Source organism: Lycium ferocissimum, chromosome 4 (assembly GCF_029784015.1).
Source record: "Lycium ferocissimum isolate CSIRO_LF1 chromosome 4, AGI_CSIRO_Lferr_CH_V1, whole genome shotgun sequence".
NCBI classification, from domain to species: domain Eukaryota; kingdom Viridiplantae; phylum Streptophyta; class Magnoliopsida; order Solanales; family Solanaceae; genus Lycium; species Lycium ferocissimum.
Genome location: NC_081345.1, coordinates 34,105,427 through 34,131,283, shown reverse-complemented (window position 1 = coordinate 34,131,283; position 25,857 = coordinate 34,105,427). Strand labels below are relative to the sequence as shown.

General features: G+C 33.7%; 3 protein-coding genes across 6 annotated transcripts; 1 reads left to right on the top strand and 2 right to left on the bottom strand.

The window, feature by feature from the left end:
- Nucleotides 1–222: 222 nt before the first annotated feature.
- On the bottom strand, nucleotides 223–1,190 carry LOC132052458 (protein LATERAL ORGAN BOUNDARIES-like). Its single transcript, XM_059444006.1, has one exon. The coding sequence runs from the start codon at nucleotides 1,188–1,190 to the stop codon at nucleotides 672–674; it is 519 nt and encodes a 172-aa protein (XP_059299989.1). The 3' UTR covers nucleotides 223–671.
- LOC132052457 (AP-1 complex subunit mu-2-like) lies at nucleotides 1,096–16,255 on the top strand. Of its 3 annotated transcripts, none has more exons than XM_059444004.1 (13): nucleotides 1,096–1,214; nucleotides 11,871–12,009; nucleotides 12,966–13,112; nucleotides 13,194–13,256; nucleotides 13,344–13,520; nucleotides 13,601–13,704; nucleotides 13,973–14,080; nucleotides 14,227–14,323; nucleotides 14,449–14,546; nucleotides 14,660–14,801; nucleotides 14,903–15,025; nucleotides 15,244–15,397; nucleotides 16,224–16,255. In XM_059444004.1, the coding sequence occupies exons 2-12, from the start codon at nucleotides 11,881–11,883 to the stop codon at nucleotides 15,340–15,342; spliced, it is 1,287 nt and encodes a 428-aa protein (XP_059299987.1). In that variant the 5' UTR covers nucleotides 1,096–1,214; nucleotides 11,871–11,880; the 3' UTR covers nucleotides 15,343–15,397; nucleotides 16,224–16,255. The 3 variants fall into 3 exon arrangements, with proteins under 3 accessions (XP_059299987.1, XP_059299986.1, XP_059299988.1); XM_059444003.1 differs by having other exon boundaries at nucleotides 16,093–16,255; XM_059444005.1 differs by lacking the exon at nucleotides 1,096–1,214 and adding an exon at nucleotides 11,580–11,701 and having other exon boundaries at nucleotides 16,093–16,255.
- Nucleotides 15,436–23,880, bottom strand: LOC132052456 (tryptophan aminotransferase-related protein 2-like). Of its 2 annotated transcripts, XM_059444001.1 has the most exons (6): nucleotides 23,349–23,880; nucleotides 21,687–21,758; nucleotides 18,803–19,106; nucleotides 16,869–17,149; nucleotides 16,045–16,349; nucleotides 15,436–15,949 (listed from the first exon to the last, which is right to left on the bottom strand). In XM_059444001.1, the coding sequence occupies exons 1-6, from the start codon at nucleotides 23,543–23,545 to the stop codon at nucleotides 15,753–15,755; spliced, it is 1,356 nt and encodes a 451-aa protein (XP_059299984.1). In that variant the 5' UTR covers nucleotides 23,546–23,880; the 3' UTR covers nucleotides 15,436–15,752. The 2 variants fall into 2 exon arrangements, with proteins under 2 accessions (XP_059299984.1, XP_059299985.1); XM_059444002.1 differs by lacking the exon at nucleotides 21,687–21,758 and having other exon boundaries at nucleotides 15,442–15,949; nucleotides 23,349–23,867.
- Nucleotides 23,881–25,857: the final 1,977 nt, after the last annotated feature.

Here is a 25,857-nt window from a genome sequence, read left to right as displayed (position 1 = left end):
CATGATAAAAATGATATAGGTTAACATAGTTTGAGTTTAAAATATTTTTAAATCAGCAGTCAGACCTTGCCTGTTCCAGTGCCCTTTGGATAGGTGTCTTTCAGCTAGAAAATCACATAAAGGAGCTTAGCAGCTTTGCAGATTATTAGGTATTGAAACGTGGTCCATACTGCCATATGAACAAAAGCTGAATAAAACATAAACAAGAAATACATGCTCAAATATAGGATCTATTTAATTACCTACATACTCGTGCTAGTGAGAATCTCCTTTTACAATGACATGAAATAATTTATTACTATTAATATAAGCAAATCCCATAAAATAGGCCTCTTCACATGGACATTTTTCTAGAGTACTCTCAAATAAAAGTAACACAAACAGAAGATATAGCAGCCATAGAGTTACCTCCACCTCTTAGGTAGTCTCTGAAGATGACACATTATAGTCATAAAACACTTAGAGAATGACTTTTTTTCTAGCAGCACGCAACTACTAAAAGTCTAAAAATCCCAAATTTTCGCCATAGTGACTCAATGGTCTAGCTAGGAAATTGCATGTGAGGAGGACTAGCTAGAAAACCATAGCACTAGTAGTAGTAGTAGTGATAGTTAAAAAGCACACAATTTTTTTCAAATGACCAAGAAACATGAACCCTCTATAAATTAGGCTCAAATATTTCCTCCTCCTCCAGAAGGGTTTTGATCATTCCATGATGAGGGAGGATAAGGGAAATGATAACCTCCTCCATGATCATACCCCATTCTCCTACTAAGTGTCATGTTATGAAGTGATGAGCCAATTTCCTGAGGGCCAATAAATGGTGGCGCGGACACGTCATTGCAAGAAGCATAGCGGAGTAAATCCGCATTAGCGTCGTCGAGCTCCTTCTGGAGGCGCTCGACTTGCCTTTGGAGGAAGGTGATCGCGCTAACACACCCATAAACAGGATCTCTAACTCTGGCCTCGGCTTCGTAGGCCAGAGTGCTGACGGCGTCCTCCCTCTGGTGAGGGAGGAGGTCGTTTAGAAGCTTGGTCACATTGCTGGCCCCGAAGATCTTGTGGACATTGGCAAACTTATGTGGCTCCTCAGGTGGGAAATAAGGTGCAAAGATGCAACCAGGCAGACACTTTCTCCTAAGGAATTTGCAGGCAGCACAAGGGGAGTTGTAGCAGCTGGATGAAGCCATATTTCCTCTCTAAGCTGCACCAAGGTAACATCAAGTAATTAATTTAAACCCTTCTTTCAATTGTTTTTTATAAACATCCTTAAGCTATGTACTTTTAAAAAAAAAAAATTGATCTACTCATTCTACCTACTTGTTACTATAAATTAAAATTACAGTCACGATTTCTCCTTAATTATTTCTAACCTAATTTCAATATTTTCTCCAACTCTGGATTTTCCTGAAATATTTTTTGTCTTGAATTAATATGTAACCATCAAAGAACCTTAACACACCTAACACACATCAAAGAACATATATTCAATTATGCTTTCTAATAATTCTGGTTTCAATCAAGAGCAAATCACAAAAGGGAGGAGAAAATACCTTGAGAAAATTAGTTTTCTTAATTATTTTGTTTGGAGTATAGTGAAGTATGAGATCACTTAGATAAAAGCATGCTGGATGACAGAAAGAAGACTACATGCTTAAATTCTAAATTTTAGATTTCTGACCGCTCTCCAACAAAAATTCTTAATCTTCTTCTTCTTCTTGCTCATCTTATTTTTCCTTTCTTTCTTTTATCTTTTTGTTATAATGGTTAAGGAGGAACTCTGCATGCTTTGTTCAAATTAGATCAAGAATTTGTCTTATCTACATCATCTAACTAGCTAGTGCACAGATACTAGAATAATCAGACTGTGCTTGAATTTGTTGATGAGTTCAATTATATGTAATGAGATACATTTTGTTACTCTAATAAACATAAGATCTGAAAAATGCAGTTCCGGGAATGTATATATAAACATTTTCAAAATGTAAATAAAAGAACAAGTAAACCCTAGATCAAGACTATGAGATAGATTTAGGAAGAATTTAGTGAACTTTAATTTATCTAAACTTTCCGAAAAAAGAAAAGTTAAGTCTCATAAAAGGAATTAAATATAAGGAACCAAAAAAATAAATAGAACACAACATAATTAAACGGTTGTGACTTTACCTGTATGTGTGATCTAGGTTTAATTCTCTGATGAGAAGAATGAAAAGTGAAGTACCTTTTTTTACCTTCTTCTCAGAAAACTGGTTACAAAAGTAACAAAAAAGTTCTTTACCACTACTGATGAAGCCACACAAAGGAAACCTAATTGCAGAAGAGAAATTTCTGAAGCTTTGTCCTTAGCAAAATCTAATATAGCAAAAGTTGTGAACAAAACTGATGATAAGGAGGCAAAAAGCATAATTTAGTGATGGAGAAGGAATGAAGGCAAAAGACAAAAAGGCAATAATAAATGGGAGCGATGTACATAACATTATGATAAAAAAGATGACTATGACCCTCTTTCGAATATTAATAATAATTATAATATCACGGAGGTGTGGGGTTGTTTCCCATTTTTACTTCTACCCTTTCATTTCCTCCTGCTCATGCACCACCCAGTGACAACCAAAAAAATTCTAAATATGCATATTCACATTTTTTTTTCTCTGTCATATGAATGAATCGCAATAGCATACAAGCTGTGTCAAACTCATTATTTGAATTTTCTCGATCCTTAATTTGTTGAAATCCACATGTTTCATGTTTGTATCAATTTCTTTTCCATTTTGATCACTCTTTTTGCTGGTACTAACATGCTACGTACATTACTGCCCTTGGTAAATGTCTAGGTAATAGATTGACATATTTGGTTAGAAAACAATTGAACTAAATTATTTGTTATTCTTGACATTTTGCGCACTATGAATATTCCTTGTATAGAACATATCATGCCGATGAGCTTAAGAAACTAATCACCATTAATGCATAAACCCCAAAAAATTAAATTATATTCTATTTTCTTGTTTATATAATAAATTTATATGCGATGTATAATGAAATATATGCTAAATGATAATAGACTGAAGGAAACGCGATATTACGCCCCATACTTTTTCTGCGTCGGTGTGTTTTGACCTTGCTCTTGTTTTGAGAATGGAAATAAACAAATATAATAGTAGGCTTTAAAAAATTAACTGTTTAAATTTAGGACAAAATAAGGGTATGAGTTGGAATAATTTTATCTATATATTCCAATTTTTTACTTGAATTGTTTGAGGATATATATATTGTATACTAATCAGTAAGACTAAGTGGGATAAAGAAATCATTATTGTGAGGTGATTGCTGGTAACATTCTCATGTGAAGATAAAAAAAAATATTCTTGTGCACTTCTGTTCAATTGCAAAGGATGTATGGAAAGAATATTCTTTCACACCAAGTATAGAAAGGTAATGTCAATATGAACATTAGTTCGCCATGGGACCTGTACGATTAGTGACGAATTTGGATCCGTCGAATACAAAATGAACATTTCTTTGATCTATTCGGAGGAGCTTTTAGGTAGTGGTGTTTGGTTTTAATGGAAAAAAAACACATAACTTAAATATGTTCGGAATAAAAAAGTGAAATATATAATTTTCTGGGATATAATTGTTTAATTTAATTTTAATACAAAAAGATAAACCTAACATAGGCATCTTGTATTTTTCCTGAGGAATGTTTGGACTTCAAACAATTATATATCTTGCTTGTTTTCCGTTTTTTTTTTTTTTTTTTTTGGAGTATTATGCATTCATCTGCAAAACCTAGATAGAGGAATTAATAAAATATTTTGTGTTGTTCACTAGATAGGGCTATCAATAAATAGTCCCTTATTAAGGGTAGGTCTAAAATCATGGTCAACTGACATTCTGCAATGGACTCATTTAGTCACTACATTATTCTTGATTACTTAGTCAAATTTGGTCTAGTCTATTTTTACGATACAAAAAAAAAACTCATAAATGAAATTACAATATCTCTTATCTCTCTATTCTTTTCTATATCCTCTTTTTTTAAAAAAAAAAAAAAAAAAAAAGTGCTATTAGTCGCTCTCGAGTCTCTAAAATTCAATACTTACATTCTTCTCAAACACTACTAAAAAGCTGGTAAAAATCGACGAAAAAAAACCGATGGAAAATTCTGTTACGAATTTGTGTTTTTTCAATATTTTTTAAATCTTTTTTTTTTTAAGACTCGATTATTTTTTTTGCACAAAAATGCGTGACACAAAATATAATTAATTGTTATATTATTTTCTTTTTTTTTATATTTTTTATAAAAAAGGCCATTTTTAAAGGACAAAAAAAGTATTATAAATTAAATCAATGTAAGTATATGAACAAGAAATATTAGTGGTCTAGTGGTAAAGCCCTTTAATGCAATAGTTCCACATATATCATACTGACGTTTCATTTTAACATGAGACCATGTTTTTTTTTTTTTTTTTGCCAAGAGCTTGGTTTTAAATAAGATACAAGAACTTGAAAAAAGTTGAGGTTAAAGAATGAAATTGAGAAAAAGAAGCAAGTAGAGAGAAATATGTACGAGGAATGGTTTAACGATTAATCTACTTGAAGGTTTTGTTTGTTTTTATTTGATAAGTTTTTTTGTTAAAGGACACCAAAATCAAGTATATAGTTGTTGTTCTGCCCATAGATAAACTATTATACCTTTCTCGACTATCAGTTGTCTAAAAGGAATACTATTTTTTACGATTACAATATCATCTTTATACTCTACCACCTCTATTAGTAGGTCCTAATTAATGCGCATGGTCAACTCATTCTGCAATGGACTCTTTTGAATTCCAATATTATATTATTCTTTTCTTGGCCATTAGTGGTGAGTGGTGACCATTATCTAGTCATATGACCATTTTAACATGAGATCAGTAAGAGCTTGGTAAATAAGATACAAAAAAAAAATTGGCTTAATGTATATGCGGCCCCCTAAATTTGTCTTTTTATTTTATTTTGTAAGCTATTCTTTAGGATTCTCAAATATGTCTATATATCAAACCCAATAAATCTGTTTTTTTAATTAGAAAAAAGTTAAATTGGGAAATGAAGGTGGAGTAGTATTTTAAACATGTTGTTGCAAATTCTTTAGGTCGCGGACGTGAATCGGTTTCTTCCTTTCTTAAATTCTTTAGCTTAATTTAGAGTTACTCTTTTTCCCCCTCTCAATTCTTTGCAAATCTTAGGTAAAAGATGGGATAATTAAATTAGAATTTATATTAGCATGTAGCTAAATTGAAGATGGAATTTTGGTAAGCAAAGTTGTGTTTGATAAACTTAAGTGCTATGAGCTTTTAGTTCGGGAGTCAAATAGGAACAATATTTAATTGATGTCTAAAATGGAAAAAAATTACTAGTTTAGTGAGCGCATTTTTATGCGTTAAGCGATTGAATGTTTTTTTTTTAAATGATGATGCTTTTTTATTCGATATTGATCATAAGCACATACAGAGAATAATGGAAAGGGTAGACATGCATGCTAGAAGTCGCTTGGACATCTTAGTGTAACAGAAACAGACGCAACACTTATGACAGGCTTGAAGAACAAATATCTTTTTCCACTCATAATGAGAGGTCAACCATATCAATCTAGGCTAGAAGGACAACAATTGAAGTATTTAATTAACATGTATTGATTCTGCAAAGATTTATGTAATATATAGCAAGTTATTTACTCCTTTAACTGCAATACAGTTCCACATAGTATCTCATGTGTCTACTAGGAGTAATATTCTTTACCTTTTTGGTATATAAAAATTTAGACCAAAAGTGAAGGGAAGTAGAGGGGATCGGAAGAGAGAGAGAGAGACAGACGGTGAAAATAACAGTGGTCCGAATAACGTTTGGCTCAATGAGTGCTTTATTACTGTGGCCTGCAATTGGTTTCCTTTTTGTTGCCAAAGGGGCGTGGTTTTTTTGCGCGGATTGTCCTTTTGGGGCGATCTTTAATTTTGGTCCATCAAATTGATGGTCTTTTAATTTTGCCGCTTTTATTGTCAAAGTTACAGGTTCGTTGAATTACCAGGTAACATAAAAAAAGAAGGAATTTCGCAAGGTAGAGGATTGGATTTGCAAGGCTGAATTTTACCTTCAAAACTCTGTCTTAAGGCAGAATTTTGCATGAAACTTAACAGAATTTTACCTTCAGGCAAAATTCACATGCATATGAGCAAATCCAAACCTACTTTGCTTGCAATTTTTTTTTTTTTTTTTTTTTTTAATTTTTGGTAGCGAGGATTCGAACCAAACCAAGGAGTTCTAACGAAGGGCAAAAATTAAAGACCACCATTTAATGGGCAAAAATTAAGATCACCCTAAAAATAAGGGCATTCGTGGGAATTGCCCATTTTTTGGTGATGAACTATTATATCATTAAATTTAATGGGCAACCTTCTTTTGGGGTGGTCTTTAAATTTTTTAATTTCATGTTGAAATCTTTAAATTTTACCTTTCGGTATTAACCCATTGGGTTCCGGGTTCGAACTCCCTATTAGATCAAAATTTAAAAAAAAAAAATACAAGCTCGGATTTAAATAGAGTTTATGCTTGAATCATAGCCTAATTTAACTAAGACATGCCAAAAAGGAATTACCCAAAGTTCTCCAAATGACCGGCAAGCTTATCCAAACTATGATTAAGACTGCGACGATCTAAAAATAAGCCATAAAATGCCAAACATTAGCTAATGACTTTTAGGCCTTAAATTCATAAAAGTTTGCCTTAATTCTACAAAAATTTATGCCCGTAAAATAGGCTAAAAGTTTACTCGCCCAATCCAATCAACAACAACCACAATAACCAACCTAGCAACATCGATAATCAATTCGAAAGGCAAAGCAATAATAGTAACTCTCTTTACATCATTCAACAATCTTTCATAAATTGATTCGATGGCTTACACTTCAAGCTAACATCGACGCTTATACATTCGCCATACTAACGAACCCATACTGACAACATTTAAGGACATTCCAAAATTCATACAACATTTCCAATAATCCCAGAATTTTTCTCCAAGCTAAGGCATGGACCCCAAGGCCCTTAATTTTTTTTTTTCATTTCCAAATCATGATTTGTATCCCACAATTTACATTCTAACAATGTATCTCATCAATATACCAATTACATTAAATATATATAACCTCCAAAAACAGTTGCCATTAACAACATCATTTTGAGTCAACAAACATTCATTTCCAACATAAGATTCATAGCGACGACGATTAAAACAATAAGCGATATTAATTCATCCTTTACCAAACATTTGCTATACACGCATTGTACATGAACATATAGTGATGGTTTATTCTTCTCCACTCCACAACAAGCAAAAATTAAAGACCGATTCAATATGACAATAATTTAAAGCTCTCAAAATATGAAGGCGAAAATTTAAGATATTCATCATATTAACAAAGAAGGGCAATCTAAAACGCATAAAAAATGAAATTTAATGGTGAATCAGTCCAAAAGATTCAATTTTGAAAGTTGATTTTGGTGAGAGCAAAGTTAGAGATTATAAGGCCTAATTTTAAGTGCTAACCTATTTTTTAGTCCCTAGGGCTCGACATTTTTTTTTTATGAACACAAACTAGTTGAATGGTTATTTTGGTTACAAAAGAATTACTAGTACTTATACAGTGACTTGCTGCGATTTTTGGGTAAAGTTGAATGAATTTTTTTTTTAATAACAAAAGCTAATTTTGTAAGTTTTTGTGAAACTTGAAACAAAGTAGAGTAAAATAATTTAATGACTTGAGTACAATAAAATAAGAATTGAATGATTATATATAAAATATTGGCATATATTTTGTTAAAAACAATTCACTTTTAATCAAAACAACTTGCCATAGAGTATAGGGTTGAACAATTATTTGCGGACAAATGAACTTTTACCTTTTCGTGTTGTTCCAGTAGGCATAACATGAGCACAAATGTAGAAGTCGTTGATAGTTGGATGGCAAATCGCATTGTCAATCACAGTCCCAGGAGCAGCATTATCCAATGAGTTGGTCTAGAAAAACTTATAGTGTGGTTCTTTTGTACAATGACTGTGAAATTTGGAGACCATACATTATTGTTCTCCAAACGAAGGCAAGCCTGTTTCATTGCAGCAAGCTCATTAAGGGTGTCAAGTGGGCCGGGCCAGCCCGAACCCGGCCCGATTACATTGGCCCGGCCCACCCTTGGCTAAGAGGTGTAAGGGGCAGAATTTAGGTGGGTTTTATTAGGGGGCAAACGGGTAGACAGGTGGACCCAAGCCCGACCCACAATGCGGCCGGGTGATGGCCGCCGGGGGCACCGGCCGGCCGGCCCACTTCAAAAACAAAACAAAAAAAAGATAAGTACTACATTTATTACTAATAATAAGTATTTTAAAAACATTGTATCGATAAAATATTTGTAGCTATAATTGTGGGATTCTTAAAATTTTGGAAGCAAATATATGAAATATTTATTAATTATTCAAACCATAGTTAGAATCTTACTTTAGTTAATTAAAACTTAACCATTAATTTTAACTCATGTAATGCGTCTCTTATTCAAGTAAGAACTTGGGGAAAGTTTGTAAGCTTTATAGTTTAAATTCGACTTTGCAATTATCGATTAATAAAACTAAAGGCTCGTGAGCCTTTGAATTTCTTTTCAAATTTTTGTTATAATTTTATTTATAATTTTATTTACAAGAATAATAATCTGTCGTGATCAAAAATAGAACTATAAATGTAATTGTGTAAAACTAATCCTACTGGCGGCAACTCCGAAGATAAATTTACGCAGGAGGGACAAACATTGATCGGTGCCCAAAAGCAACAAGACATTATAATAGGTGACAAAATCGGTTAAATGACAAGCCTCTGAAATTGCTGATGCGTGAAATAAATCAAATACCCCTTTTAAGTTACTATCTTGCTGTTCGCTTACACAAGTTCAAAAATATTTCAATAGGTTATACAGTATATAATAATATAAACTATTAGTTATATATATATATATATATATAAATATTTTTTAGCGTATTGAAATGTCTCCGCCGATGATGGAGAGGTGACAATCTGCACATGACATTAGGACTTAGGATCAGATGAGATAATTAATTAAAAACTTTGGTTTAGTATCAAAACTCATGTGCATTGTTCCCATTTAGTTCCCATTTAGATGAGTAGGAAATTTAGAGAAAGAGGAGAGTAGGGAATTGTGAGATAATATGGAGAAGAATGAATGGTATTTATAGATTGAAAATAGGGCCAAAGTATAATTTAAGGAACTTGATGGTTAAAATAAAGTTGACAATAACTAGATTTTAAAGTTAAACTTAATAAATTTTAGTATTAGAATTTTTTTTTAAAAATAATTAAAATCTGCTCGACCCACGCTAACTAAAACCCGGCGACCACTAACTAAAACACGACCGGCCCATAACTAAAACCGGCCGACTACTAGCAGAAGCTCGGTTGGCAGATGTGTAGCCCCATGTCAGGGTGGGGTGGGCGGACACCTTTCTCTTCGGCCGGCCCCGCCCAAACTATGGCCGGCTCGGCCCCGACCCGGCCCCTTGTGGCCCACATTTGAATGGCCCGGACCGACCCGGCCCACTTGACACCTTTAGCTCATTTCGTATGACATCGCAGTCTACCGACCGCAACTCGCCCACTACATTCTTGAAAACTATAATTCATTTAGGTTTTCTAATGTTAGAACTAAAACAAAGTCCAGCAACAACTCCCTGAAAATACCATCATCTTTACCAATAAATACTGCTAAACACAAACAATTTATAAATGTCGACCCTTGTTTCTTAGCACAAACAACTGCTGAATATATAGCTTGAAATGCTGGGCCACTGTCTAGAATTAACCACCGCTGCAAATTCTTGGCGGTCATCTGCAGGTCCAAAAGGTGATAGACACCCATTCGGACAATCAAAGTGGGATGTGAAGTCGGTTCAGAGACAAGTTCTTTAGGCAAATAGTAATTCAAACCACCCAGCTTTTCGTTGATTTTCAACCGCACATTAGTAAGATACCGATGATCATTGAGACTTGTACGAGCAATGCACTGTGTAGCGATACCAAATTTGACTAAATTCTTTTTCTTCCAGGGGCCATAAATCCAACAGTTCTTTCTCTTTGGTAGAATGCAGAGAAGGAACTGAGGAGTTTCTCAAGATTCTAAATTCACTTTTCCCATTATTAGCTTAACTCTCGTAGCACTAGAGATGGATCTCTAAATCTGAATCCCTGTCAAGGATAACATATGCATGATTCATTAATAGTAAGTCCTATGGCATGGTCACGCTTCTGTAGATTCTGAAGAAATGAAGCAATATTAGAAGAGTCACAACAGAAGTTCTCAGGGCTCCCCAATGCTCTAGTTTGATAGGACAAACCAATTCTTTGTTGTTGTTAAAGTTCCACTATCCATGTTTAGGAAGGAAGTCTTGTGCGTTGCCTACTCTCAAGTATGGAGATGGCAAGATACGTCCCTCAACATGAGTAAACTGATTGCTGAATGAGATTCAGCAGATGCAAGAAGAGGGTCAGCATTATAATCGCAGGTGTTTAGTGCCTTAGTCAATGTCACCATCCTCGGCAGGGGCTTGGAGAATGCTTGTAGCGCTGCAGGGAGACCAGAGAGAGCAAAGCTCAAGAGTAATAAAAATTGGATCTGTCATGTGTGGGCTTCTCAATGTTTACACAAGGGTGATCCGCAGAAGTTGGCAAAGAAATTTCAAGATGCTCGGTGAAATAATCATAAACTTTCACCACCTGTGCATTACTAGTCAATGATATCACTTATCGTGTGACAGCCATTATACAATTGAGATTGTAGAACTTTCAAAATCGGAAAGAATATCAACTTTCATGACATATTCTTGGATCACTAACCAAGGGCGGCTTCATAAATTATTGGCTTAAAGCTAGTTTTTAGTAAGTATTATATACATTTTAATATAATTTATATATACACAAACATGAAAAAATTAGTGTCACATTTCTTTATTTTCCATACTTATTGTTTTTATGGTAGTATTTGCAAAAGACATAAAGCCTATTATTGATCTTAGTTAGGGTTAATTCAAATTAATAAGATGTTAGTCACGTGTTTGCTATACATTATCTTAGATCTTATTGTAAGAAACTTTATTTACTAATATGAAGATTTGAGTAGTTTAATTTAAATTATAAAATATTTCTACTATTAAAAAAAAGACAATATTTCTAATTTTTTTTTCTTTCCTTCTATATATATATATATATATTTTAAAAGGTTTGAAGATGAAAACCAATTTTCAAGTGAAGAATATTTTTTAACTCACAAAACTTCTATTTTTTTTTCAAGTAAAACTACATGTTCATACACAATTTCAACTTTTAGTATTGTTTTTCAACTTTTTGCAAATACTACATTTTTTTTAATATGACATTGTTTATGTCCAAATCCCCTCCTTAAGCGATCTTATAAGTTAAATCCCAATTGTGTCCCGTACGTGTAACAGTTTATATATGATAGACGAAAACACGTGCTTTACCGCCCGGTTCCATCTCAAAACCTCGTTAATCGTTAGACAAATCAAACAGTATTACCAGATCTCATACTTTTGTGTTTTGTCGTTCTTGACATCTAGGCGAAGCAACTAAGAATTAACCCATAGGTAAATTGACTCTATATTTTTTTCTTCACTAAAATTCTACATTTGCATGATTTATTTGTGTTCAATATCACGTACGTATCTCTATGTTTTTTTCTTCACTATTCTACATTTGCATGATTTATTTGTGTTCAATATTACGAACTTATCTCTATATTTTTCTGGTGATCAGGTGGAGATCAATGGCAGGTGCTACCTCCGCTCTGTTTCTTCTTGATATGAAAGGCCGATGCCTTATAAGTCGTGACTATAGAGGTGACGTTACTGCTCAACAAGTCGAGAAATTCTTCACTAAGCTCCTCGAGAAAGAGGTACGTGATATTCCTCATTATGTCAATCTTCTCTGTATCGTTTCAATTTTACTGTTCCAATTGTATTGTCCTTTAATTTTCCTGTTTATTTTCTTTCTATTCTTGCTAGCTAGTTTTATATTATGCGTTTGGTCACGTACATACAGTGTACTGCTTCTGAATTGCTAAGATATGATTGAGATATTATTGTACTATTAGCTTCTGGGATGACGTGTTTTAAATTAATTAAACTGTCTCAATTAAGTTTAACTTTGTTTATTTTGGATATCCTTTAATGATGTTTCACATTGTGTCTGACTTCCAATGAGTGATTTTACTACATATAGTTTTTTACCCCCTTTTCTTTGGTGTTCCGTTTGTACAATAACAACTATGCCTCAGTCGCAGATAAGTTGGGATCGGCTATATGGATCCTCACTATCGCATTTAAGCTTAGCTAATGTCATTATCACACCAAATGAAATGGTTGTTCCATTTGTCTTCTTACTAAATTAGCCTACTTTTCGTTTAAGCATAACATGCCTTGGTTTTGTAGGTACATTATAAGTTGATGAAGAATAGGCCGGGAGACTTCAATTCTAGATTGTTTGGCTTAATCATCAGTTCCTCCTTTTGACTGTTACTGGAACATGGCCTGGATTTGGCTAAATAAAATGACAAACAATTAACTCTTGTGATTCGTATAAGGATGAGATTTTGTGGCTCATAGCAAGAAATATTGAGAATAAACTATAAAGTAGTTATGATGCACAATTTGAATAATGGACATCAGGGTGAGTAGTCGAACTTTAAGTCAAATTGAGATCTCTGAAAGTGTAGTTTGCTTCATATTTAGTTTTTCATCTTATCATCGTAAATGGATTCCAACTCCTAACTTGTTCATTTCAAGATTGCAAAGTAGATGGACTATGAGATTTCTCAATTAAGCTATTAAGTTTGTTCACTACTGACAATAGGGTGACTTGGAATCTCATGGACCAGTATGTCACGAAAATGGCGTGAACTACATGTTTATACAGCACAAGAACATTTACCTACTGGCAGCGTCGAGGCAGAATTCCAATGCTGCTAGCCTCCTTTTCTTTCTACATCGTGTAGTCGATGTAAGTTGGTCCAACCAATTTTTAACGAGGAATTTAAATTTAAGTGAGAGGTATTCTTACAGTCTGCTTTTCCTTTTGTAGGTTTTTAAGCATTACTTTGAAGAACTGGAAGAGGAGTCTCTACGAGATAACTTCGTTGTTGTGGTGAGTATAAGGAACAAAACTTTAAAGATTAAAGGTTTCAGATTATGGTAGATAACTTATTGATTTCATCCAATAACAATATGTCAGTATGAATTGCTTGACGAAATGATGGACTTTGGTTACCCTCAATATACCGAAGCTAAGATTCTTAGTGAGTTTATAAAGACGGATGCGTACAGAATGGAAGTCACTCAGCACCCCCCGATGGCTGTGACAAATGCAGTTTCATGGCGTAGTGAGGGTGTATATTACAAGAATAATGAAGTATGTCCTTAATCATTTTGCTTTACTCTTTCTACTTCTTCTGTTAGTTTAAATGTTGCTCTTTCTTTGTCTTGAATCAGGTTTACTTGGATGTGGTTGAACATGTTAATCTCCTTGTCAACAGCAACGGCCAATTAATACGTTCTGAAGTTAATGGGGCGTTAAAGATGAGAGCTTATTTGAGGTACTTGGTTATCAAGTGATGCTATTTCAATAAATTCTCAAGACTTGTCTCGTATAATTGATCTTATATTGTTTCTACATTTCCTCGTTGGTCACCATGACGAGCTCTTCTCATTGGCTTACACCTTTTTTAAAGCAAGCGTAAAAATCTATTTTTTTCCACAAGCGTAAAATTTATTTGTTCGCCCACGATTATACACCAAAATTTGTATATTCTTGCAATGGTCTATCCTGCTATGACAGAAAATTTTATTTCTTATGTCTTGCAGTGGCATGCCCGAGTGCAAGCTTGGGCTTAATGACAGAGTATTATTGGAGGCTCAAGGTCGACCTACCAAAGGCAAATCCATTGATCTGGACGATATCAAATTTCACCAGTAAGCAGTTATAGTAAATATGTCAATAGCTTACTCAATATGTTGTAAAATCAGTAAATGAATTGCTCACACCACCCTTGACCCGAGCTTACTGTACTTCCAGATGATAAACTTCTTAGCCTAAACCATTTAGCTTGCATATTCAGGTGTGTGCGTCTGGCTCGGTTTGAAAATGATCGCACAATATCTTTTATACCTCCTGATGGATCATTTGATCTGATGACGTATAGACTTAGTACTCAGGTTCAATTCATGTTCTCTGTTACTATATATATTCTCATTGTAGTGTCAAGTGTTGCCTATGATTGCTCTTCTTCCTTAGTTTAGGCGGACTAAAAAGTTCATAACTTTACTAGTAATGGATTCAGGTGAAGCCGCTGATTTGGGTGGAAGCTCAAGTTGAAAGACATTCAAGAAGCCGGGTTGAAATGTCAGTCAAGGCCAGAAGCCAATTTAAGGAGCGTAGGTAGCATTCTTCTCCTTTCTCATATGCATAGGAAAGTTTAACTTGTTGAAGTCATCTTTTTTAAATCGGTGTTTTTTTAAAATATTTCAACTTAACTGGCTAATATGTGGCAGCACTGCTACGAACGTTGAAATCGAGTTGCCTGTGCCATCTGATGCAATGAATCCCAGCATACGAACTTCGATGGGATATGCTACATATGCTCCTGAGAGAGATGCAGTGGTATGGAAAATCAAGTCATTCCCGGGTAATAAGGTAAGGATTGAGCAAAAATGATAGTATATCTGTAATGTATCCCTTTGATTGTAGAAGATTGTCTTCAGGTTTTATCAGTCACAAATTTAACTAATGCACAGGATTATATGCTGAGGGCAGAATTTAGACTTCCAAGTGTAATATCTGAAGATACACCTCCTGACAGAAAAGCTCCAATCCGTGTTAAGTTTGAAATACCATATTTTACAGTCTCAGGAATTCAGGTAAATTTATCTTAACCTTGCGGAGAAAAAGCTCCATTTTCTCCCGTGATGTTGTGTTCTGATTTTGAATTTCATGATTCAGCATATGAACATATTAGTTTTTATGCAGGTATGTTGGAAGTCACTATTATTACTTTATATAATAGAGTTTCCTTATACCAATGCACCTACTTTCCACTACTATATTAAGTACATGTTTACATTTTGGGATTGAGCAGGTTCGTTATCTCAAAATTATTGAAAAAAGTGGATATCAAGCTCTTCCATGGGTGAGGTACATAACAATGGCTGGTGAATATGAATTAAGGCTTATATGAGCAGGACTATCTTTGTGCTGCTGCACCGTGCACTGCTGAAATCAAAGCTATTTTGGTAATATTCTACACTTGTGTTGCTTTTTCATCTTGGAAAAAGGAAAATATGAACTTCCAAGAAATCCTTTCCTTTTCTTTTTTATTTTCAAATAGATATACATGTTTCTGAGCAATCTTTAATTTGGGCGGCACCACTACATAGGATATGTATCTGTTTTGGTCCTTAATTGAGTGAAAAAGGTTCAAACAATATTGAGGATGTATTTGCAATGGTGTTTACTCTGAACTTGTGCAACGTCACTGATTTAGAGTCAATAAGTTTACAAATACAAACATATACATTTTTGTGTACAGCCCTCTGCATCACTTAGTCTTAGAGAATATCTATACCTACAAAAAAGACTAAACTCTATTCATGTAGCGTACACACAGCTGATCAGAGATAACCTTTGAATAAATTCACCATACTCTTCCTGATGGCTTATCAAACTGATCCTCACGTATTTTTCGCTTGAACCAAAATGGGTTCCGCTTCTGGTCAAAATCTTGTGCTTTCTCAGGAAGCTTGCACAGTCGTCTACGGCCTTTTCACATTTTAGCCATGCAAAAGCTGAAAAGTGTGGAAAGAAAGTTGATTGGCATCATAGTAAAACCAAAAGAACTGTCGGAAAGCTAGATATAGCTCAATGAGTAAACTAAAATTACCAGGTTGTGTTCCAAATGTCTGACCACTAAAGTTGCATTTTTCAACAGGAAAGTCGGGTAAACTAAATGTTTGGCCTTTGCTGACAGCTGATCTCAATTGTCTCCATCGCTTTGCCATTTCATTGTAGCCATAATGGAAGAAGGGTGTAGCCTTATCAAATTTCTGTGTGTGCTCGTAGGTATCAGCAATAACATCAAGGATTTTAGCAGCTCGGAGCTGTGAATCTTTAGAGACACCAATGCTGCTGATCTCTATAAATTTAGTCATCTTCTTCGCAACTTCTTTATCTTTCACTAGTGCCCATCTACAGTTTTGATGAGGATATTGCAACCAAAATATGCAAGTATGTCATTACCCACGTACCATTATAATCACAGATAATTATTCAACCGAACATGAGAAGGTCTTTATTTTTGGGGCACTGATACATAATCCAATGAGAAATGGATTGACTCATTCAAACTACGTGAAGTTTGTCTTTTAATTTGGTTTCTGCTGAAATTCTTACTTTGAGAAATGAAAGAAAGTAGTTTAGATGGAACGGAATAACTAAAGTTCCTAAATATTACTCCCTCCTTTTTCATTTGAATATGACAGTGTTTGACTAGGTACGAAGTTTAAGAAAGAAAGAAACACTTTTGACACATATCAACAGTACTTTTATAACTTGTGGTCTTAAATATGTAATGACATTTCTATGGCTATAAGAGCATGTTGTAAGTGTAAAAATGAGAAGTTTTCAAATATTCATTCTTTTTTAAATAGACTAAAAAGGAAATAGAGTCATATAAATGTAATAGTAATACAGGAACCAGTAACATACCCTATACGTATCCCAGCATGTCCAGTGCATTTGGAGAGTGTGAACAACATAATGTCATGGTCTGCCTGAAATGAGATCGGAGTATACTGGGGCCAGTAGTAAGCTAGGTCATGCACCAGTATTCCTCCACTGCCGTTAACTACAGCTTGCCTGATTGATCCGTCAGGATTATTTGGAGAAGTCACAAGCTCAATATAAGGCTCGTCTTTGTTAAATTTTGAGGCATCACCTTTCCACTTGTAGAGCCCAGATTTCAAGCAATCAATGATCAATGGATACGACTGCAAGAAGTTGAAAAGTATGAATTGTAAGCCACAATATTATGGTTCCTATAATTTTTTTTTTTCAGGCATCTTGATTTGAATGCTAAGTTCCTATTATCCTGTGACTGCCTGATTGAGAGTGGGAACCCATTAGAACACAATCCAGTCAATGGTTTTTTATTACATAGAGAAAATGAGGGAATGATCTGATATATATTTTTGTGCAACCAATACACATAATTCTCCTAAATATAACTTCTTAGTTAACACGACATGCTTTAAATAGTAAGGTATGAGTCATGCTTTAAATTATTTTGGAAAATCTTGTTGAAGCATATGATTGTAATTAAGGATGATGGATTCAAAGGGAACAGTGACAGCAGGAGTTATTACTTGAAGATCTCATAATGTCAAATTGTAGGAGAAACATTAAATACAAGAAACTTCACAATTTAAAAGATATGTTTGATTGGTTCTAGGAGCAAATGAGTAGACAAAGCAAGGTAATAATATGAACATTCAAGAAATATGTTCTGTACAACGTTGCTTCTGCAGGAAGCTATTACTGAAAGAGGAGATATTTTTTAGAGCAGAAACATGAACCTCTGTAAATGTAAATTAAAATATAACTCTAACGGTGAAAACGAGGGCTGCCTTGGTGTGGATTCTATTTACAAATATATCCAGAACTCTGTCAAATGTTGGCCGTCCTGCTGTTATTAAAGCACGACCAGACTAAATTTTGTTATTTGCCTAATTAGCTGTCAAAGGCGGATCCAGGATTTTGAAGTTTATGAGTTCCTATAGCGACCTCAAGTTAATCTAAACTAATACTTGAGTTCAATGTCAAAAATGTATAGATATTTAGAGCCTGTTTGGATGGGCTTAAAAAAAAAGCTGCTTATAAAACAAAAGTTATAAGTTAAAAAAAAAAAAAAAAAAGTTGTGTAGCCCAACTTATTTTCTTTGGCTTATAAGTCGCTTTTTAGATAAAGCTAAAAACTAAATTATTTTTTGGGATTATTTTATAAGTTTAAAAAAAAAAAAAGTTGGTGTAACCCAACTTATTAATATATATTAGTTTATAAACCTATAGCTTTAGATAAGTTACCGAAACCGAAACTTCAACAAACCGAACCGAACCGAACTAGTTTGGTTCGGTTTTTGGGATTATTTCAAAAAACCGAAACCGAAATAGCCGAACCGAAGTTTCATAAAACCGAACCGAAAAAACGCCACCGAAATTTAATACATTATTTAGTCCAGACCCATTAAGTTTAAAGCAAAAAACCCAATTGTAATAAGTCTTCTTTTGCATTTTGTATCCTAATTTTCTACTTCGTAACAAAGAAAGGTAACTAAGATGTCTCTTAGGATTAATATATGTCCTTTATGTGTTTTCTTAATTATTCTTACGGTACTATATAACAACCCAATCCAAATTTTGTTCTCTTACTAGATCAGCTTTTATGTTTTATTGCTTTTGAGAATATGAATTAGTGTCTTAATATATATTCAGAAGAAACCGAACGAAAGCTAGTTTGGTTCACATGAACCTATAGCCAGACCTCTAGATCCTCCCCTGTCAACTATATGCAAAGCCACTATGTGATGAATTCCATGTCATGAAATTCGCTGAAGGGAAAAAGAATCATAATTTGCATTACTCACCGAATAAAATGGGGCAGCAGATACAATACTCATTGGCTGTGGTGCGTTGGATGGACAGAGAGCATATAACGCAGCCTGAAACAGTTGTGTAGATCCTGTTCCAACTACAATGTGATAATTTCCAGTCTGAGCATTCCCGACTAGATTGTGCAGTCTAGTTACTGCATTTGCAAAGCCTGGCTCCAGAAACCAGCAAATGTTCTTGGTATCCGAAAAATAACTAATGGATTGCCAACCTGATAAAACAAGTGTCGTTTTGTCTCCCATTTGCTTCCAGTAGGTCTCGTACATTGTCGGATCACCACTGCAGAGAGTGTAATAAGATATTAAAGCTTCATCCTGTAATCATATTAATTAAATACCACTTGCTTTCTTAAGTGGACTGGAAGATCCATTTTTCACTTATGAATACAGTACCATTTGTAGATTTCTAGATTTATCATTTCAGCAGTTTCAGTAATTACATTTACATAAAGTATTTCAGCAATGCAACGTAATGTACCATTCAAAGGTGGTACAATCTAGACAATAGTCCTTGCTGCAACATCATTTAATTTAGATTAGGCAGTTAGGTGAGGCAGAGTTATGAGTCTTTTCCATTAAAGGAAGGATATGAAATTAATATGAATCAACGGGCCAAAATACGGAGTTTTCTGCCCCACGAGCCTCGCGGCAGAACAGAAGTGCCTAAAAGTCAAGCGCTTCATTAAGGATAACTAGTTCTAGGTAGTAACATAAAAATGGCTGCAAAAAAGTTGGTAAATCCAGAAATATGACCCAAAAAACATTCAGGATTAAGAGCCCGTTTGGATTGGCTTATAAGTTACTAAAAACAACTTATAAGCTATTTTCAGCTTTTTTGAGTATTTGGTGGCATTTAAGTCATTTTGTCTTAAAATAAAAAAAAAAAATAATTGAACCCGTTTAACTTAAAACTTTATCTAAAAGTAGACTTATAAAAATTTGAAAACATCTTATAAGCAAAAAAAAATAAGTTGAAATTTCCCCAACTAATTTTTTTGGCTTATAAAAACTTTTTTAAGCCCATCCAAACAGGCTCTAAGTAGTGCACGTGTATCAGCCATCAACCTTTTCCAAGTGATATAAAGAATGGGTCTTAAAGTGCATTTCCAAATCTTAAGGGTCCCAAACTTTAGTCTTTTAGATATTCTCAAAGGACAATAGGTGGTCTGTATGTGGACCCACAAGAATCTAAATTATAATAGTAACTAGTCTAAAAGTAATTTCCAGTCAACATGATGGCGTTGGAATCCAAAATGACTACTAAATAAAGATTGGTACAATATACAAGCAATACTTATGAAAGTGTATTTTGATTATTAGTACGGGCAAGTGTTGTTTGAGGGTCATCCAGCAAGTACAAAACACAAGAATGGTAAGGTCTGGTCAATGAGAGAATCAAGGACCACCATCCATGGTGGTTTGTGGGTTCGTGCATAGCAGCAGAACCTGGCCTGGGGAACAGAAAGCAAGAGAGGCATAGTAGCAAAATGTTGAAGCAAAGTAACAAGTGAAGCTGTCTCAAGGGTGGAAAGAATTTAATTTGCGGGTTGGGGCGGGTCGAGCATGATTTTTTTAACGGAAAAGGGCCAAAATTCACATGACTTTGAAAAATAGTTCGCTTCGTTATCATACGATTATCTGCTTACGGTTATATTTTTTAAAAAGTTAAATAGGTCATCCTAGCCCTTCAAATTATTTTACCCTCAAATAAATTAATGATTTTTTTTTGCAAAAATAATACGGATAATTTTTCAAAAAAATATAAAAATAATTCCGTATTATTTTTCTTTGAAAAAAAAAATTGGTCGGATTGAGTTATTTTAGTGAGTAAAAAATTATTTGAGCAGAAATAATTTTGTAGGATATTCCACGTAAAGCCAGATTAAGAGATAATTTCGAAGGGGGATAGATTATTATTTTTCTTTCGTGGTAATTTTGGTCCTTTTCCGTTTTTTTAAAAGTTAAATCAGAAAATTAATGGTGGAATTGGGGATTCTGTCAACTGAGGGGTATATTTGTGTACTTATTCGAAGGGTATATTTATCTAACCATATATATTTAACTATTAAACTAAAGGAGATATTTGATCGTTTTCCCTTTAACTTTTCTCTCTCTCTTCACCTACCATCAGTTCTTCAATTCACCCTTCCGATACCCCTAGACCCTAACTTACTCCAACCCCCTTGCTAACCTCTATTTGGCTAAGTTTGACAAATATAATTTATATTTTTTAGTTTGTTTGCACGAGCCATTTGGTAACACAGTGAAAAGAATTACTAGTAATGTTCTGAATTAGAATTTTCATAATTAATTAATTAAAGCTATTCACAATGAAGAAGATAGTGATAAAAATAAAAATGTTGAATTTTAACTTTTAACCTACATCTGAGCAACAATAAACATCCATTAAAGTAACTTTTCCGTCATTCCACCAACACAGTGCACAAAAGTACCATTATACCAAGTAGGGGTATATAAAGAAAATAGATAAATCGGAAACAAATCGATAAATTGAGTTAATTGAAAAAACAATAATTTAATGGTTTGATAATAAAGAAAAAAGTCCTATCATAACTAATTTAATTTAATTTTAACTAAAAAAAAGTCAAACTAAGACAAATCAAACCAACATGATATAATCTACTTTGTAAATATTTTTTTTAACTTTGTCATGGTTTTTGTTTCTTAAAATTTTAACACCATGTTTGGTTTGCAATTTTATCCCAATGTCCGTATATATATTAAATTTAAATGAATCAATTACACCTTTGATGTTTTTGTTGTCCCTCACAACGATCCATCCATTTTTAATCAAGTTTTTTTCGAGTATATACAATTTATAAAGTTAGAAAGAACTCACCTTTTAGAAGTTGAAGCTCCCGTGTATGATATAAATTTTATTTCCCCTTTTATGGCGTTGTTATTGATAGTTCTGTATGTAATTGATTAAAATGAACTGAATTAGGTATGATTGTATAAAATAGTATGACATTTGCATCATATTTCACAAAAAAAAACAAATTAATTTTCTAATAAATATTTCACATCAAACCAAGAAAAAAGAAAAATTCAAAAAAACGTATAAAAACCCGATTTTGTTGATTTAATTTTATTTGTAGATATACAAAATCGACGCAATTAATTTAACTAATAAATAAAAAATATCCGCGTCAATCAGACTTATCTGCACGTACCAAGCATCAAACGAAGAATATAAATATATGCTGAATATACAAAAAGTTGGGCGAAAAACAAAAGATATGACCAGAACACTGATCAAGAAAATTCAATGATACAAAAATGAGAGTAAAAGAAATGGAAAAGGGAAGGGCTGATGATTGAAGGCTGTTGTTGGAGAGAGAAATAGTACTAACTACTAAGGATGAGAGGGGTCATAGAGGTGGGACCCACACACTTTTAAAGAAAAAAGAAATAATCACCCTCACATGTCAAGTAATACTTGTGCCTCACCCATCATAAGAATTTTCAAGAACGACCGTCAATTGTCTCAATGAATAACTGACATAGTTTTTAAGTGTAAAACACTCAACACAAGTTAAACAATCAGAGCAATTTGCCTTTAATGCCTCATGCCCCACAACCACCTGCATCAGCATGCCCACCCTAATATATCTGCCACACCCGTACTGAATTCTAATTCTAAAAAAAAAATACACTATTTTTGAAGAATTCGACATTTCAACATTTATATGACTCCGAGCAACATACACTCTCACCACCAACCTCCCCAGGAGGCAGAAGCCCAATTCACTCTCATTTCAAAGATTGCCTCCTTTTTGTCTCCTGGCCATTTCCAAGCCCCCATCACTCCTTACAGATAAAATGCACCCCCACTAGGGTGAAATTAACAGAAATCAGAACAAACGTTGACAGGGGCGGATCTAGTCATTGCCCAGGGTGTTCACCCAAATATTCTGGGCAAAAAATTACATTATATATTTAGGATAAATTTTTTATGTTCATATACATATATTAAATTTTGAACACCTTAAATAAATGTAAAAGGCTAGCTCAAGTAGTTCAATTATTTTTTCAAATACCCTGAGTAAAAATCCTAAATCAGCCACTGAACGCTGAAACCCTTCTGTTTTATCAGCAAAAGATGTCATCCCATCCCTCTCTCGCCATTGATGACCTCCATTACCGGCAAGAACACAGAGATTTGCCAACTTTTTGTCTCGGTTTGACAGCAATTACCATTTTGGAAAAAAAATTACTAGGCTTGAGAAGCATGCTGGAAAATTGTCTTCTGATTATTATTTATAAAAACTATGCATTTTAATGGCTTAACGTAAACATGAACTGCGAACAGTTTTGCGTTGTGGTAAGTTCAGTACAAGAAATTTTCACACCATTTTACTATTATAATTTATAGCAGCTAAATTATCTTATTTTCAAGATTATAAATTCAACGTACATCTTAATAAGGCTTAAATATCTTTTGGATGACTGTCTAGGCGTATATATAACTTAAAAATGAGAAAAAGAGAGTTGGACTTACTGGTCCAGATTGATGTACTGATCTTGCATATCAGTTGCACGGCTCAAAGTTTGCAACCCATTTGCAGGCTTAGCCTCAGGAAGCACACCCTTCGGAACAGACCTTCCAGCCCATTCATCTCCATCATGCAGAAATTTCAACACTAGCCCTGCATTGATAGCTATAGAAATGATAAGCAAGTGTTTTATTCCTGGCATGAACTTCTGGTTCGTCAGAAGGCTGAAACTCGTACAAAGGGTAGTGGAGTGAGCTTCACTGCTCTATGCTCTGTTCTTTGTGAAATGAAGATGGTTCAAGGGTTGGTATTTATAGTGGTTAAAGGTGCATTTTTTTAATAACCATGATGTCCGAGCCTGTATAAACACACCTCGATTAATTACACAAAATACATTCTACTTCTACCTCTCAATTGCAACTTCTCAACCCATTATACGTATCTAATAACACTGTCCACGCATAGCAAATAATTAGTTTGACTTCGATTCCACTGGTACAGGAGAGCAAAAAGTGAGAAGCTGAAACGTAACTCAAACTAAAATACCCACTTCCTGAGTCAACCCTTTAATTTAAGTATGTGGATTCACCACTATCATTATCTTTAAATTTTTTTTTCTTTTCAAAGTTGCCACATGGAAACTGACTTGATTTTCAACTAAGACAAATTTAGTCTCTAATCACCGAATGGTAAACACGTTTTTCTGGTTTAATGTCAAGGAATGATGAAGATTTGATTTTTTATTTTATCTGTACTTCCAAGAATTTTTCCTAGAGCAAATCACCAAGATTTCTGCAATTAACGCTACCTGGTCACTTTCCTCTGTTTAATTTGACTAAACATTGATTGGAATAATATAAGGAGTAGATTTCTGCAAAAGGCTGGTCTATTTTCTAATGCTAGCCCAGAATTAGAATTGATTGGTCCTATGAGAAATAAAGCCTTAGTACTGCTTTATAGGCCTTGACTCTTGAGGCTTCACTTATGGATGATTAGTGGCTAGCCCCATTAATGAGATTGTCCTTCTTATGGGCGTGCCAATTGCATAGTGACATAGCCACTTTCACCGAAGTTGCATACTGTCAGTTGGAGTATTTAACGAATTCCCCCTACTGGATTCCTGCCACGGCTAGAATCATAGTACTAGTACTCCTTCCGTTTCAATTTATATGAACTCATTTGACTGGCACGATATTTAAAAAAGAGAAATTTTTTTTAAAACTTATAATTTAAAATAAGCCTTAAAAATTTGTGTGACTGTAAATTATTCATAAAGTGAATTTGTTTCCAAATTAGGAAAGAGATCATTTATTTTGATACAAAATAAAAAAAAAATAGGTTCAAACAAATTGAAACAGAGGGAGTATTTCTTTTCATGAATTCAGTGCATTTACTGCTAGTTAACAATTAACATTACTCTCTCCGTTCCATTTTATCTAAAGGTGTTTGATTTAGCACGAAATTTAAAAATAAAGAAAAATTTTTAAAATTTGTAATCTAAAACAAAATAGCAATTGTGTAGCTAAAAATCATTTTATTAAGGGTAAAAGGTTAAATTATTACTAGATATAGAAAACTGTCATTTTTTTTTAAATTGACTAAAAGGGAAAGAGTGTCATATAAATTGGGACGAAGGAAGTTTTTAAATATGGTAAAATTTCTTAAATGACTACCTTATTGTAGCTTCCTACCATTTGTAGCTACCCTTTTTAATATTACCATTCGTAGCTAAAAATGTATGTTTTCGCATGTATTTGTTGCGAGCAAATACATGAGCATGCGGTAAAAAAAAGGAACAGGCTCCTTTATTTTAGGCTGTAACGGTGATGGTATTAAATGAGAAATTAAGATATTTTTTACCTTCTATCTCCTATAATATTCTCTTTCCTTACACGTTTCTCTTCTTCCATGCATTCTTCAACATTCAAACGTAAAAATTCAAATTTCAAATTAAATCTTCAACACCTCTGAAAATACATTGACAAAACAAACACGATCAATCAACAACCAATGTATTTGAAGTTTTCAATATTGATTTCGTTTTTTATTTACCGATGTATTTGATAGCATAACTAATGTATTTGACGTTTCCAATCAAACTCCATGTATTTTATATTAAATATCATGTATTTGTGTGAGTAACAATTTGCATCAACCATGTATTTAGTGGTAATGTATTTGAAGTTTTCAATATTGATCTCGTTTTTTATTTACCCATGTATTTGATAGCATAACTAATGTATTTGAAGTTTTCAATCAAACCTCATGTATTTTAAATTAAATCTCATGTATTTGTGTGAGTAACAACTTGCATCACCCATGTATTTGATGGGATTAATTTGAACAAAATACATAAATATACGAAACTTACCATGTATTTGCGTCACGTGTATTTAAAACTAGATGACTGATAGAATTAATTTGAACAAAATACACAAATATATAGAAAAACTTACAAAAATTACACCACCAACCACAACAATTGGTAGTTATATCATAGAACATACACAAATA

What these genes read in the sequence shown, in the direction of transcription:
- LOC132052458 (XM_059444006.1), bottom strand. Translation starts at nt 1,190, where the DNA reads ATGGCTTCATCCAGCTGCTACAACTCCCCTTGTGCTGCCTGCAAATTC.
- LOC132052457 (XM_059444004.1), top strand. Translation starts at nt 11,881, where the DNA reads ATGGCAGGTGCTACCTCCGCTCTGTTTCTTCTTGATATGAAAGGCCGA. An exon ending in CTAAGCTCCTCGAGAAAGAG is followed by an intron (nt 12,010 to 12,965) that starts GTACGTGATATT and finishes TACTGACAATAG; the next exon opens with GGTGACTTGGAATCTCATGG. An exon ending in TTCTACATCGTGTAGTCGAT is followed by an intron (nt 13,113 to 13,193) that starts GTAAGTTGGTCC and finishes TTCCTTTTGTAG; the next exon opens with GTTTTTAAGCATTACTTTGA.
- LOC132052456 (XM_059444001.1), bottom strand. Translation starts at nt 23,545, where the DNA reads ATGCCAGGAATAAAACACTTGCTTATCATTTCTATAGCTATCAATGCA. An exon ending in CATGCTGGGATACGTATAGG is followed by an intron (nt 16,350 to 16,868) that starts GTATGTTACTGG and finishes TCAAAACTGTAG; the next exon opens with ATGGGCACTAGTGAAAGATA. An exon ending in GACATTTGGAACACAACCTG is followed by an intron (nt 15,950 to 16,044) that starts GTAATTTTAGTT and finishes CACACTTTTCAG; the next exon opens with CTTTTGCATGGCTAAAATGT.